Source organism: Tinamus guttatus, unplaced genomic scaffold, assembly GCF_059628265.1.
Source record: "Tinamus guttatus ecotype Peru unplaced genomic scaffold, ASM5962826v1 Tinamus_guttatus_pri_ptg000356l, whole genome shotgun sequence".
NCBI classification, from domain to species: domain Eukaryota; kingdom Metazoa; phylum Chordata; class Aves; order Tinamiformes; family Tinamidae; genus Tinamus; species Tinamus guttatus.
Window position 1 is genome coordinate 1,018,927 of NW_028288890.1, and position 14,954 is coordinate 1,033,880.

Genomic DNA, 14,954 nt, shown 5'->3' on the forward strand with positions numbered 1-14,954 from the left:
CACTTATCCAAATATATAATTGTATTCAAAACACAGTCAAACTCTAAAATGCGAATCACCACACGCAAGAAGATTCAGGAAACTCATGACATATAAGTAGCATAAAGAAGAAAAGTAGAAGCTATTGACATTCTAAAATTCTGCTCCTCCTGTGAGAGAAAATAAATATAAATTTGGGACCAAGCAAATAATAAAACAAGAGCCAAAACCAAATAATAAAACATGTGAAAACATTTCCAGTATTTCTCTAAAATATTTTTCTTAAAAAACAAAATCAAAGGAGGAAAAAAAAAAATCACATGTGGGTCTTGCTGACTGCCACTGGCACCTTTCAACTTCAAAAGCAAGGTGCAAGTGGCTGACTGCAGCATTAAATTGATGGTTTAAAATCAGGATGCAGATAAACTTACCTCAAAGTTACTTAGCAATGCAGCATTTGCGTCTTTCCTAAAAAAAAAAAAAAAAAAGTAAAAAGAAAGAAGAATTATTTATATTTGAAATGAAACCGAAAATCTTCTTTTTTGAGCTTTTTTCAAAGCTAGTTTCCTTCTTCATAACATCATCAAGAAATTTGCTTTGTAGTTCTACTATTATCAAACCATTTCCACCTTCGAAAAAAAAAATATTTTTACATATCATATGCCTCATTTTTACATAGACCTGCATCATATTCTGCACAGTTCATCCCATAAATCACAATACACTTGCACTACACAGTCCCTTCATACAGCCTTTTATTCAGGCACTCTATCAATTAAAACCCAGTTTCATTGATTCTTCCTCATATAAAAATATCTGAAGTTTTATTTGAATGAGACTGACAGGAAAAATACAAGATCATAAACATTCATTATTTACTTACTTCTCAAGAACAAGAAAAATGGCTATTTGTATTACAACGCATATGTAATATACATATATACAGGGACATCACTATATTCACACACACTATACTGAATAACGGAAATATCTTGCATTTACTCCTTATTTGTTCTTTCAATCTTTACGTGGCTACTCATGTCTCAGCACAGCAAGGCTGCGACTTTCCCATTTTCCACCAGGCAAACTATCTGCCAATTCCATCCCAATTAAGCAAGAATCACCTTCTTTGCTAGACTAATTGGATTCTCCTGGAGTTAAGCAGATTTCTTAATTAATCATGGCTCTATTACTACAGGATATTGTAATTTTGTATCTTTTTAATTAAAAAAGGAGAGGGAGTTAAAAACTGACTCAAAACCCCATACGTTGCGCGAATAATGCAACGTGCTGAGCAAACAGCCAGCAGAGCCGCAACAACAGAAAGTTACCATACAAAAGGAAAAAAAAAAAAAAAAGCCTTTCTCAGGTCTGTGCAACCACATATGAAAAAAAGGTGCAACGTATTGTCAAGCAGCGCCGGCCGCTTCAATAGAACTGCCGCGTTCATCACTTTCAAACAAGTTAAACGCCGTCCACAAACTTCCACAGGTTCTAGCATTGTTTTTAAATGAAAAGGACCTTCTAAAATATGCTGAGATGAACTTCAAACTCCATTCAGCTGACTGGGGCGAAACACAGCAAGTGAGCTCACACATGCATTAGTTTGCATTCATGTTACACAAACCATATAGCTTTTGCTGTGAGGTCAGTGCAAGTCTCCAGAATCTGTGCATTCAGGCTCTCTCTACGGAAATCCCTATGGATCAAGGACATTCTGTGTTGGAAACAGTGTTGCTACGGAAGAATTAAATATACAGACTTTTTCAATTAAATGAGTGGGATGATCACACAGAGGCAATAGGTTCCTGTGCAAGAAGAAAGTCTCTGGGATATTGATTTTAAAACTGAAGGCAATTGCTTCCTTTATAATTATGAAACATTTTGGCATTTAGAAAAATGCCTGTTTCTCCTTGTAACAACGGACAGTAACCACAAGCCCGCCTAAACCTCAAATCTTCAAGCATTTTTGCTGTGCTGAAACACCAGAATTACAAACTGACAAACGAACCGTCAAACTACTGTTTCAAAAACTTTGCAGTGCTCATAAAGTAGACCTGCCTTCTTCTGTCCTATCATAAACGCTAAAGAAAAAAATAAAAGAACTTGCATGAAGAAAAAGTTTATAAAGCATGAATTCTAGGGCATATTTTTAGGCGAGAGAGAGGGTTTTGCTTTGCCTTGCTGGCACGCAATAAAAGAAGGGGAGGGGGTGCCCCGGTCCCCCGGGGCAGGAAGGGCAGGGGGACGTGGATTTAGAGGGGGATTAGGGCTAAGCCGCGGTGTCTTGTTCCCAACCAAAGAGACACTTCAGCAGCCTCTGCAGAGCCAGCAGCGGAGCTCGGCCCCCGGGGCCCGCGCCACGGTGAGGGGCTGGGGCCGCGGACCCCGTGTCTGCGCGGGGCGCCCACGCACGCACCCCGACACGCGGCAGGAGGGCCCGTGCACGGATACCCCACACGTGCGCACTGGGAGAGGGCACTTACACCTGTACCCCGGCACCACGCTGCGCAGGAGCCCGTACATGTCCACCCCACGCTGTGGGGGCATCTATACCTCCTCACACACTGCAGGAGGCTCCATATACCCACACCACTACCCACTACAGTGTGCCAGGGCCCATATACCTATATCCCCCACATACCACGCAAGGGAGGGCCCGTATACCTATCTCCCCCACATACCACGCAAGGGAGGGCCCGTATACCCCTACACGACGCTGCACAAAGACCCATATCCCTATATCCCCATACACACACTGCGGGAAGGCCCATGCACGTATAGCTCCCCCGCCACCTCGCACGAGGCCCCTATGGCCATACGCCCCCCGCACACGCCGCAAGCCCGGCGGCCGTTGCCCCCCGCCCGCCGCCGCCTCCTCCTTACACCTCCATCTTGTCCCCCCGCAGCTGCGCACTGAGGCCGCCACGGCCGCCGCCTGCCCGGGGCGGGACCTTCCTCCACCTTCCCCTTCCCTTCCCCGCGCGCGCCCGGGGAGCGAGGGCGCCGGGAAGAACGGGGCGGAGAGGAAACAGGGTTTGGAGGCCGGGAAGGAGGTAAAAATATAGGAAGCAGGAGGAAAAACTGAAGGAAAAAAAAAAAAAAAAAGGCAACTGCATTGGCCGGGAATCGAACCCGGGCCTCCCGCGTGGCAGGCGAGAATTCTACCACTGAACCACCAATGCTGCTGCTGATAAAGCTCTTCCCGGCTGCGCACTTCCACCTGGGCAGAGGCGCCTCTGCACTGTCTGCACCCAACTGCTCTCACATCCACACCGGCAAAAAACCATCATGGGCAGTAAATGACCTGTCACGGCAGTTTAAAGCAGATGTGCCCACCAGGTCCTCTGGGTTGTGTAGAAAATAGCATATAATACAGATTTTTTTTTGCAATAGATCTTTTGTATTTTTAAAAGAAAGATTGCACTTCTGCAGAACAGCAACTACTGTGGGCAGAAAGCTCAGTACAAAAAATGGCACATGGGGCAAAACGTGTAATGAAAATCTACTTGGATTTGGAAAACTAACTACCTTTAGGTACAATGACGATAAGCAGAAATTTGTATTTCAGAGGGCTTTCCAGCCCAAATTTCTAGTAGTGTGCACATAGAACACTGACGCTGAAATAATGGTGTAAGTCTTGCTTTTCTCCAGCCATCTTTGAAAGCACGTGTCCTTAGAGGGGGATTAGGGCTAAGCCGCAGTGTCTTGTTCCCAACCAACGTGTGCATATATCTTACCAGGCTCATCAGTGTTACAACTTCTTTCTCTTTTCATATATGTGCTGTTGCATATCGCAAGAACTCTTTTCACTTTTGAGAAAACTGAACACTGAAAATTCACAGAAAAGCAGAAAATTCACCACCCAGTCTTCCCTCCAGAGCCAAGTCAGAGGAACTCTCAGCCTGGCACGTTGCTCTGCTCCAGGGTGTTCCTCACCCGGGTCTCGGAAGGATTGGACCCATCTGGTTCAAGGGCAGTCTTCAAAGCAAGAGCCGTGGGAGACACAGGCACTGGGGTGGACCAGCGTGATCAGATACCTAAGAGGTAGACAAAGTTTAAAAACTTACTGCAAAGGTTTTGGACAACCCTTTTCAGTTGCAGACCCCCCAAAAGTATCACTGGGTACATGGAACCCCTTCGCATACACAGATTGTGGCACAGATGGAAATGAATTCACATTCCAGAATCACCTTTCATGGACTCCTCAGGGAAAAGAGCCAGGGGAAAGGTCTTCACGCTGCAGACCGAAAGCCATTGGCGTGAATCAGTGGATAGGATGTGATGGATGCTGTCCTTTTTCATGTCAGGATTAACTGACCTTGTAGTTGGGCCAAAACTGGCACAGCAAATGCTCTCTAACTTCTCTGCCACGCTTCAAACCCTGTCTGTGAAACTGCCTTAGATTCCTGCTCCCAGCTAGATCAAAGGGAAGAAAAGAATGGAAAGGACATCACCTTTCTTTCAAGAATATACCTCCAGGCTAAATCTACTAATCCTTGCCCTCCCCTCATCATTCTCTTTAGATATAGGTTCAAAATCTTACACATAATTATTTTACTTTCCCTCAGCATCTCTTCTTTACCTTACTGCCCCAAATCCAGTTTACCATCTATATTTTCAGTATTTCTCCAAAAGTTTCATTCCAGGCCTTCGCTGATAAAATATTTAGCATCCATGATGACCCATATCCCTTCCCAGCCGCTGGGAAGAATAAGCACAATACATACACCTCTCTAAATGGCTTTCGATTTTTTTTTCCATTAAAGACATATTTTCCCTATGGAGACATACACCCTGTTGCAAATTTCACAGAGCAGCCAGAAATCCACTGACATCATGCAAGGCAGAAGGGGAATCTCTAGGAGAGATCATTATCCATACACACAACTTTTCAAGAGAGGAGGGGTGATTAGCTGAGTTGACTTTGTTTTTAACTGTTGCACTTAGATGTTAGACAGTTATGCTACACCATCCATAGGGAATGCAGACATAGGTTTTCTAAATGTGCTTAGCATGTCAACATTTTAAGCATTGGCTTGTGATTGTAACCACTAAGGCTGGTGAGAGAGGGGCCTCGGTATTAACTATTGAAAGCAGGGGGCCTAGTAATTGCTATTGAAAGCAGATCTGCATGGTATTTGTATTCTTTGTCATGAAAGATGTTTACTGTATTCAGCGTTTTGCTGATCACCCTATAGTGTCTTTTTTTTTCTTTTACATTCAAAATTCATTAAACAAAGTTTTTTTTTTTTTAACAAAAAATGTCAGCACCTCTTCACACCAGCCTAGCTGACAGTGCATTCGACTAGCACTTTCAGTCTATAGTGCTTTTTCTCCTTTTCTAAACTAAAATGACAATTAAAAAAGAATGTTTTTAAAGACAACGCAGTGCAGCAGTTTATGTCATTTTCTTTCTTTATCAGACTCGTTTTTTACAATTAGTCCTACGGTGAATAGTGCATTTCTAGAAATCACTACAGCATTCCTTCGGAGGTGAACTCCACACACATTACTATCTTCCAACACAAAGGCACTCTAGAAGAAATAGTAAGGATGTGGCTGTAATTACAAAGCAAATATAAATAATATTCTAACCTCTGAGGACATTAAAATATATTTGATTAAAACTCTCAGTGCACAGTTTACTCATTATCCCATAGTACATCAGCTTGGAAAAGAGCATAGCTGGGAATATTAATATATGACCTGCGTGTTGCAGAGCAGCGAGGCCAGATGAGGAGCAGAGTGTGACAATAAGGCTGGCACCACCATGGAGCTGGGATGCAGAATGGCACTGCCAGGTCAGGATCGGGGCCGGAGTTGGCAGTGAGGGTCACACAGATGCTCACCCTGTCTGTAGCAAGGAAGCAAGTCCAAGGCAGTCCATGAAGCCCAGCCGGGTCCAGGTCCGGGTGAGACTCATGGAGGTGGAAACCAGGCACAGACTGAGTCTGTCTGTGGTGCAGCACAGGCCCGGGCAGTGGGCAAACCTCAGCTTCACAGCAGTTCCCAGGGGGAAGAAGAGGCAGGTCCTCACTTGGAGCTTTCTTCACAACAGCATTTATCAGTAACGAAGCTGACTTTGGACTCCAGCAGCTAAAGCAGCTAAACTCTGACTCCAATTAAACTCCTGTAAGGGGGATGAGCTGCAGGCTGTGACGCTGTGCCCAGAAGAAAAGTAAGTGGAACATATCATGCTCTTCCATCAGAGCTTCCTTGGTATTGAGCTGTGGATAGGGTTTTTAAAGGATAAACTTTCTACTTCACCAAGTAAGTAAAACACTGATAGAATAAGACAGGAAATGGAAGTGGAAAAACACCAAAAACAGAATAGAGAAAATAGTAATGCTGAGAATCCATTTCAGGGTGCATTGGAAGACCTGTTTTGCAGTGCTGTTTCACTGTTTTTACCAAAAAAAAAAAAAAAAAAAAAAGCTCCTAAATGCCAAGCCTCTTTAAGAAATCCTATTTCATCTAGAAATGGGAGGAGAATTAATAAATCTCCTAGATACAAACTAGGACAGGAGTTAATATACTACAAGCAAACTAATCCTGATCAAATTTGTTAAACGCACAGTGATACTGCTGACAGATGCCACAGGAAAGCATACGTCCATTACTATGTATAATATCAGGCATAGATTATTAAAAATAAAAACACCTATATCACTCAAAAAAGGCTTCTTGCTTTCTTAACCAGATTTGAAGCCAAGGGATAGATTATGAAAAGTAACACAGCAGAAATCCAAGCAAGTTGTCCCTCCTGAATAATACTCAGGTGCAGATGGCTGCAGATTCATGTCCCAGTCCTATCCCATAGCATCCAGTGGAACAAGTGATTTCAATAGCAGCAAGTCCAAAATCTAGGATATATCATCACAAACTACTTCAGATGAAGTCACTGCGTTACCAGTCTTGGGCTACAGCACTTGGGAGCCCTCCCTTTGCCCTTTTCTTAGTTTGTGGAAGTTCTGTTCACTATCTTCAGACAGAAACACACGCTATCCTTGCACAGACTATCTCCCAGCCTTGCGCCCATATCACAAGCATCATGATGTAAAGATGATTTCTGTACGCGATCCATTCTGGCTATAAATGAAGTGCTTACTACTTTTCCAACACATCAGCAACTTTCTGTTAAAGCCCCAAAATAAGGACAAGAATACTCCTAAGGCATGAATGAGACACGAAAAGCAATATAAATGAAGAAGTTAAGAATAGGAAGGAATGTGATAACAGAATGATCAGCATTGTATCCTAGTGAAAATAAGAGTAGACAGCAGAACTGAGACTACAGTAGAGAATGACAAAGAAAGAAAAAGGAGGGTGGATCTTGATTACGTTCCCTAAGCTCCCTCGAAGGACTGTGCAGATTTAAAAATATTGTACTGTAGTATCACACTTATTAAGTCAAAACTGAGAGAAATTTGGTTTCTGTAGACCGGCTGGAGTAAAGACCTCCTTGTGTCTGGGGAGCTGGTGAGATTCTGGCGCTGCCAAACAGCTTTGGGAGCTATTCCTCATGTGGCTGCCCTGTATTTTACATCAGTTCTCTCCATCCAGGATATTTAGAGTTTGATGGGTTTAGTACATGGGCTATTTGCCAGGGCTGCATGGCACTAAACGCAGTGACCCCATGCTAGGCTCGGTGCCCACTGCGGCACTGGCACTTCATCGCTGTGGGCGGCTGGAGGAAGTCTGGGAGTGACTCTGTGCAAAGGGTGACAACAGCAAATCCCCAAAGCTGGACCTGCAGCATCGAAGTGGGGGGAAAGGCTCATCCACACAGGAGAAGAGCAATTAACTCGCATCAATTTTATTCTTGTGTGTTTGCAGGACAGCAGCAGTGGGAACGGAGTGTTGATGATCCACGCATCATACCAAGTACACATACAAATACAAATGAGAGAGGGATGCTGGAATGAGACAACTCCTTCAGCGCAAAGACATTGCAAACGGTTCCTAGAAAAGCAGCTTGTTGCTGAAACCACACAGATGCTACCGTGGCTGTGCAGAAACATTGCTTTAAGCTAGCCCAAGAGCAGCATGCTCCCTAGCAAAATGATAGCACTTCTCCCATCCCTGCATCTTACTACAACTCTGCCTCAGAGGCAACTTTTCTCCCCATTTTGCTTATTATGCCTTAGTCAAACAGGAGCCAGGGCTGGGTAGGGTGGAAGGGAGCTGAGGGGACCAGAGCGGGGCTGTCCCCGGAGACACTCCACCCCGGTGGGGCGGGACGAGCTGCCCGAGGCACTTTAAAAGCCCGGGCTGCAGAGCTGGGGAGCAGGGAGCAACCAGCCAGGGCTGCACTGTGGAGCCGGTGAGCGGGACCAGGCAGGCAGCGGGGCTGGGCAGGCAGTGGAGCTTTCCCTCCTGCTGCTCTCGGCCTGGGGCTCTCGGCAGCTCGCAGGGTGCCGGCGCGGCAACGGGGACCCTGGGGCTGTGCTGGGGGACACAGCTGAGCCTTTGCCGTTCCACAGGTTGCACGAGTTGCTGAGATCTCTACACACGCAAGCAAAACGTCGTCCGAAATGGCAACCGAGGTAAGGGCGAGCTTTGCTTCTCCTGCTTACTGTGCTTGTCTCTGGGCTGTGCTGACAAATGAAGGCTGCACTTAGTTAGAATGCCAGCGGTGCAAGGTGCCATATCATCAGGGTGCTTTTTTTTTTCTACCTAATTTGTTTTCCCGGGGTTTTGATTAGAGGGGAAAAAAAAATGCTGCAATATTTCTGATAACCCACCTCTAATTCTGCTGAAAACCCACAGTAGTTAAGATATACTTAAACGCTTGTTCCCTGACCAGGAACTTGCCTTATAGCACTAGCCTAAACTTCCCATCGCCAGTGCTATTCTTCGCTGGGGGCTCTCTTCCCAGAGAGGATCTGCAAAACTTTGCTTTCCTCACTCTAATTTTCAGCTCATATTGACAAAAATGCCTTAAGAAATATCGCAAATACTTTTACCTCACAGATCCTCACGTATTGTCCTCCCAGGCTCAATGGTTCACCAGGGATTACCAAAGATGCAGAGATAGTGCCTAGGGAAAGCATTTCTGAAGTTACTCTACAGTGCTCTGATAAACGCCTGGCACAGACTAGCTTGCAACTTGCCCTGGGCTGTTTTCCGCTGTCCATGGTATCACAGTGCAGGATTTGAGAGTCCTAAAGATAACTGCTGGAAAACCCATCTTGGGATGTCTCAGTTCTGTCCTTTTTTCTTTTTTCCCCTGAATATTTCTAATCCTAAAAGGTATTCAGATGTTCCCATTCTGCACTCTGCACCTTCTCCATGCATGGGCATGGCTTCTATCTTAATGCTTGAACATAAGATCTTTCTAGGAGAACATATAAGTAAACATTTTTTAACTTAACATTTAACTTTATTATTTTCAGGGTGATAAACATCTAGGAGGAAAATTGACTGGAAGTATGGATCCCATCTTGGAGATTCTCACCTCCTCCATTGCCATTGACCAGAGACTGGCTGATGTTGACATTCAGTCGAGCGTGGCTTATGCCAAAGCCTTGGAGAAGGCCAGCATCCTCACTAAACCTGAGCTGGAGAAGATCCTGAGTGGCCTGGAAAAGGTATCTATGTCCTTGGCCCACTCTCCTGTCTCCTCTGGCCTACATGCAATTCCCACACTACCATTTCTGAAGCCCTGCTGCCTTGGAGGTATGCACACTATGACCTGCCCTTCCACCCTCTTCATCCCCTCACAACTCTTTCCCTTTGAATTAGGAATGCTCTTTCTGAGATGGCACATGGGACTATATTGTCTCTGGGGGCCTCAGTTAATAATACTCAATGCCTAGGATTGGATAGGGGTGAAGAGCAGTCAGCAGCTAAGCACTCTTTAAAAATAGCCATTGTTGCTGTTCACCCACCGTGGACAATACAGAGACTATACAAAGTTTGTATAGGAAATGTGTGTGCGATTCTAAAGCCATGTCCGACATCTCCACTCACTGGCTCGCTGTGTGCTTAACTCCTCTTATAGCTGTAATGTTGCAGGATCAGCACAGATCAGCAGAGCTCGCGTGAGACTTCAGCCTAGACTCCCATCATGAGGGCACAAGTAGCTACTTAGGATGGGTACCTACAACACCACATATAGCAGGGGATAAAGAGAGGCTGATGGGTGTTTCTGTGGGTGTTTGTTTGCAGATCTCTGAGGAGGTGTCCAAGGGAGTCCTTGTGGTGAACAAAAGTGATGAGGATATCCACACTGCCATCGAACGCAGACTTAAGGTTTGGGCCTTCTAATGTCTCCCTCCTTCTACCTGCACCTAGCTCTGCCTGACATTAAGCACTTGTGCCTCTATCCCATGATAAAATATCTCAGTGTGTTGTGGCACTGAAACCCCAGATGCACAAAATAAATATCTCCAAGACTCCTGTTGTGGAAGAGATGTTCTATAGGCATAGAAACCACACTTGTCCTGCCGCTACTTACAGGATCCTAGAGCTTGGTCCTTCCAGGCAGGGTGGGTCTGCTTTCCTGGGGAGCCTCATGCTTATGCTTCAGATGCACTGATAGCAATGCCCCTCTGGTCTACAGGAGCTGATTGGAGATGTTGCTGGAAAGCTGAGCATTGGAAGAAGCACAAATGAACAGGTAGTTATACAGCTGATTGAGTTCTTGTTCTCTATTCCTCAATTCAAGAGAGCACTAATCAGAATGGGCTTTGGGTCTCCTCCTGGAGAGCAATACATAGTGACTTTCATAGTGACTAAAGACACAGTTGATACAAAGGGAAATGACCCTCAACCCCATCAGACCCTCTGCTGAACCTGGTCACAAGGTATGTCCCATCTTACTATCGTTGATCCTGGCCGATCTCCTCCAGGTTGTCACTGACTTGAAGCTCTTAATGAAGAACTCCATCTCTGTGGTGTCCACTCACCTGCTGCAGCTCATTAAGACCCTGGTGGAACGTGCTGCCATGTGAGTCCCTCCCCAACACCGTAACCTCAGCCCTTCTTGGAGTATGAGACTTGCAGCCCTTGCTCTTTGCCTGGCACACACATACAGGCAACTACAAGATCTTTGTCTCCTTTCACCTGCAGAGAAATCGATGTTATCCTCCCTGGCTACACCCACCTGCAAAAAGCTCAGCCCATCAGATGGAGCCAGTTCTTGCTCAGGTAACTGTCTCGTCCTGCACTGTGGCGCCTTCTCCAACCTTGTAAGCTGCTGCTGCAGCTGCCCATGGTCAATACATCTTCATTCTGACCCCACAGCCAGGTGCTTGGGGAGGGAGGTTTCTTCAGATCTTTCATGTCTCTCGTCCTTTCCTAGCCATGCTGTTGCGCTGACCCGGGACTCTGAGCGCCTGGGAGAGATCAAGAAGAGGGTCAATATCCTGCCTTTGGGAAGGTAAGGTCTACATTCTGCCTGACATCTGCACTGCAGAGAGGCTGCTCAGGATGTCACGCGTGACTTCTGTTCCTTTCTTCCTCGGCAGCGGTGCCCTGGCTGGAAACCCACTGGACATCGACAGAGAGCTGCTGCGCAGCGGTAGGTGTCTCGTGACAACTGAAGGTCCAGCCCTCATATCTCAGAGGGAGGGAAGCAGGGACACATTCTCCTCTCCTAACGCTTGCAAGCTGGGAGCACAGACACAACCACCTCTGCTGCACCCCTGCAGCCTGGGGCAAATAATGAAGGCCCCAGCTCAGTAAAACACTTGGGAAGTGTCTGTGTCCCTTGGGATACTGCAGGACTTACCTGCCCGCTGGGCCAAGCTGCTGCGGTCGAGCTCCAGCGCTGCCAAGGCTGAACCCCTCTGTCTGTCTCTTTCCTTGCAGAGCTGGACTGTGCTTCCATCACCCTGAACAGCATGGATGCCATCAGTGACAGGGACTCTGTGGGTGAGCACAGCTCTATTATTACTTCTCCCTCCTTCATTTTCTGAATGGTTCAGGAGAACCATTCTTCTAAGAGCTACCCTATTAACCTGATTTAACATGGGGCTGAAATGCCTCACTAGGGAGAAAATAAACAGACAAATGTTTCTGACTCAGAGTTGACTGTGTTGTCAGCAAGGAAATGGCTTTTTAACTTACTGATTTCTCTGTTCTGTAGTTGAATTACTCTCTGTTGCCACTCTGCTGATGCTCCACCTTAGCAAGCTGGCTGAAGATCTCATCATCTACAGTACCAGCGAGTTCGGCCTTGTGACCATCTCCGATGCCCTCACGTAGGTTTCCGGGTTTCTAGGCAGAGAGCTCTTATGAATAGGTCTCCTGAAAGGTCCCCATTCCTCTTCAGTGGGGAATTGTTACTAATTCTAGTAATTTGCTGTAATCTGTATTTGGCGGACACTCTTCCCCAGCAACTGCTGGCAGGATCAGGCTGTAGAATAGCAGAGAGAGAGAGCTTTCTTCTCTGCTGGGAAGCCAGAGAAGCTTCTATTTTCTTCCTCTTTGGGACACAATTAAGGGCAGGACTTTGTGGGACATCCATATAAGACTAAGACTTAATGCTCAGCTCTGGAAAACACTTTTATTTTCAGCACTGGCAGCATCCTGATGCCTCAGAAGAAGAACCCTATAAGCCTGGAACTGATCCGCAGCAAGACTGGACGTGTGCTTGGCCGGGTGAGTCTGCTAAAGAAAGGTGCGGAATGGGGGAACTGCTCAGACTGGGGCTAGTACAGTTTCCATAGTGGATTAGATGAGATCCCTTTCCTCCCATCAGACTCAATGTCCTGGGAGATTCCTTAGGTCCGCTTTTCTACAGAGTCTCATCACTTAGAGTAAAATTTGATGGCTGCTGAGTTCAAGAAGTCTTACACTAGGTTCCTGTGGATTTGTTGAGGCATTCACTGAAGGCAGACTAACTAGTATAAATTAGCAATAAAGATGGCAAGAGAAAGAGTACTGCCTCAAGCAATGCATTCAGAGGCTTTGGCCTTCTATGGAGACAATCCACTAAAAGCAGCCCTGGAAACATGCACTACTTCCATGCCCACATCTTAGCAGCATCCTGTAGGTGAGGAATTACCACCCTTCATCTTCTTCAAGGCACTCGGTGAAGGAATGTGCCAGTCTTAGCTTTGGATCACTGCTGGGGAAACACATACCCCTTCCTAGAGCTAAGTGCCTTTCCTGTTCTTCCCTGCAGCTTGTCTCTATTATCATGGTTCTCAAAGGACTTCCGAGCACCTTCAGCAAGGATCTGCAGGTAAAACAGATAATTGCTCTCAATCTATTTTTCTGAAAAGACACAACTGTCTCCTGAGCTGCAAGCAGTTCTTGCCACTAGCTTTCCCTGCTGCAGCCCAGGGGAGCCCCTCTGGTGTCAGCACCTGCTCTGCTGGCCTCGCTGCTCAGGCTGCCGGGCTTCCCGGCTGCTCCAGGTTGACTTATTGCAACTCCTCTCCATCCATGTTATCACACAGGAGGACAAGGAGGCTGTCATTGATGTGGTGGACACCCTGACTGCTGTGCTCCAGCTTGCCACTGCAGTCATTTCTACCCTCCAGGTAAGGCTTTGACCTCTCATGAGCTCTCTGCAACCCCTTCACTAGCTGCTCAGATCCACCCTGCTCTGGGATCGCATGGCACTGAGGGCCCAGATGAAAAGCCCTCGCTGTGACGGCAGCATGTCCCAGGCAGGAACTGATGGTCATGTCTCCCTCTGACCCCCCTCTCTGCAGATCAACAAGGAGAATATGGAGAAAGCTTTGACCCCTGAAATTCTGTCCAGTGACCTGGCTCTCTACTTGGTTCGTAAAGGAGTAAGTATCACAGGGAGCCTCTGAGCTTCATTTCTTTAGACCTACAATACTGCTCAGTGAGGGCCTGAGATGAGGCCTTCTGTTCTGTCCCCAGGTGAGGATCAGTCTGGGTCAACAAACACGAAAGCTGGAAACATATTCTTTACATGTATCCAAAGTAGTGGAACTGCTGCCAGGTGGACTTGATAGTAATTTACAGGTGGAGTTCTACCTCCTAGTGCCTTCCCCTTTGACACCCTAGAAAACCCAGAGTCAGCCAGACTGCATTGCCCTAACCCAAAAGCAAAATAACCAACCCAAAAAAGAGAGCACGTGTCCATCTCGGAGTCTGCACTGCAGCTACCTGCTCACTGACTGTTGTCTCCCCTTCCTCTTGCAGATGCCACTGAGACAAGCCAGCACTGCTGTTGTAAAAGCTGTCCACCTTGCTGAGACTAAGGGCATCACCATCAACAATCTCACTCTGGAAGACCTGAAGAGCATCAGGTCTGTCTCACTGCTCTTTGCCATAGTATCTGGCAGCAAAGAGCACCCATCACTCTCTACTCACTCCTCTCCTCTTTGCCTTTGCAGCCCTCTGTTTGCCAGCGACGTGTCCCAGGTCTTCAGCATCGTCAACAGCGTGGAGCAGAACACGGCTGCGGGAGGCACCGCCAAGAGCAGTGTGACCACCCAGATCGAGCAGCTGAGGGAGCTGCTCAAGAAGCTGAAGGAACAAGCTTAGAGTGTGGGGAGATATCCCGTGTATGCAGCTTTGTGCTTATCCCACTGGTCTGCAGTTAATAAACACCGTGGTGTATTGTAGTTCACTCAAACTCCTGGCTTGCGTATTTCTTTTCGGGGCAATGTTGAGCTGGGCCTCTTGAGCCCTCAGGAGCCTGAGGAAAGGTTCACTGGTGCAAAATGCTCGGGGCACTATCCTCTGGCTGGGGAGCAACTTTAGGGGACATCTAGGGGGGCTGGTAGCCAGAGAGCAGCAAGAGTGTCTGTCCACACCAAGAGACCTGCAGATGTGTCTGGGGGTGGATGCAGCACAAACCTGACTCCAGCAGCGCCAGAGCAGCCTACACAAGGTGCTCAGGGAAGTCCATGTGCACGCACAGAGCAAGACTCGCAGCACCACATCTGCCAGAGATGCCACAACCCCAGCCAGTCTGCTTACCTCCTGGGAAGAGGGAGCAAGTGGCCAAAAGAAGCCTCCTCACCAGCCAGCACTGAAACTTG

General features: G+C 46.8%; 2 protein-coding genes and 1 non-coding gene across 6 annotated transcripts in view; 1 reads left to right on the plus strand and 2 right to left on the minus strand.

Moving 5' to 3' along the window:
* The window catches only part of CRCP (CGRP receptor component), a 28,638-nt gene extending 25,747 nt beyond the window's left edge, over positions 1-2,891 (minus strand). For all 3 annotated transcript variants that reach the window (XM_088530049.1, XM_088530050.1, XM_088530051.1), the window contains exons 1-2: positions 2,866-2,891; positions 411-447 (exon numbers count right to left, since the gene is read on the minus strand). In XM_088530049.1, the coding sequence (XP_088386175.1) occupies positions 411-447; positions 2,866-2,873 (45 nt within the window). In that variant the 5' untranslated portion in view covers positions 2,874-2,891. The remainder of the gene's footprint in view (positions 1-410; positions 448-2,865) is intronic.
* A 202-nt stretch (positions 2,892-3,093) lies between these two features.
* Positions 3,094-3,164, minus strand: TRNAG-GCC (transfer RNA glycine (anticodon GCC)). The gene has a single exon. It is a non-coding gene; the product is annotated as a tRNA-Gly (tRNA).
* A 5,313-nt stretch (positions 3,165-8,477) lies between these two features.
* Positions 8,478-14,590, plus strand: LOC104577422 (delta-1 crystallin-like). Of its 2 annotated transcripts, XM_088530053.1 has the most exons (17): positions 8,478-8,528; positions 9,378-9,572; positions 10,153-10,236; positions 10,547-10,603; positions 10,836-10,933; positions 11,056-11,133; positions 11,288-11,365; positions 11,454-11,506; positions 11,797-11,859; positions 12,074-12,188; positions 12,504-12,588; positions 13,115-13,174; positions 13,392-13,475; positions 13,650-13,730; positions 13,825-13,929; positions 14,110-14,216; positions 14,304-14,590. In XM_088530053.1, the coding sequence occupies exons 1-17, from the start codon at positions 8,517-8,519 to the stop codon at positions 14,452-14,454; spliced, it is 1,506 nt and encodes a 501-aa protein (XP_088386179.1). In that variant the 5' UTR covers positions 8,478-8,516; the 3' UTR covers positions 14,455-14,590. The 2 variants fall into 2 exon arrangements, with proteins under 2 accessions (XP_088386179.1, XP_088386178.1); XM_088530052.1 differs by lacking the exon at positions 13,825-13,929.
* Positions 14,591-14,954: the final 364 nt, after the last annotated feature.

Bases quoted from the DNA above. Each gene is read 5' to 3' on its own strand.
- LOC104577422 (XM_088530053.1), top strand. The intron at 11,860-12,073 runs GTGAGCACAGCT...TCTGTTCTGTAG, and splicing joins CAGTGACAGGGACTCTGTGG to TTGAATTACTCTCTGTTGCC. The intron at 13,175-13,391 runs GTAAAACAGATA...GTTATCACACAG, and splicing joins CCTTCAGCAAGGATCTGCAG to GAGGACAAGGAGGCTGTCAT.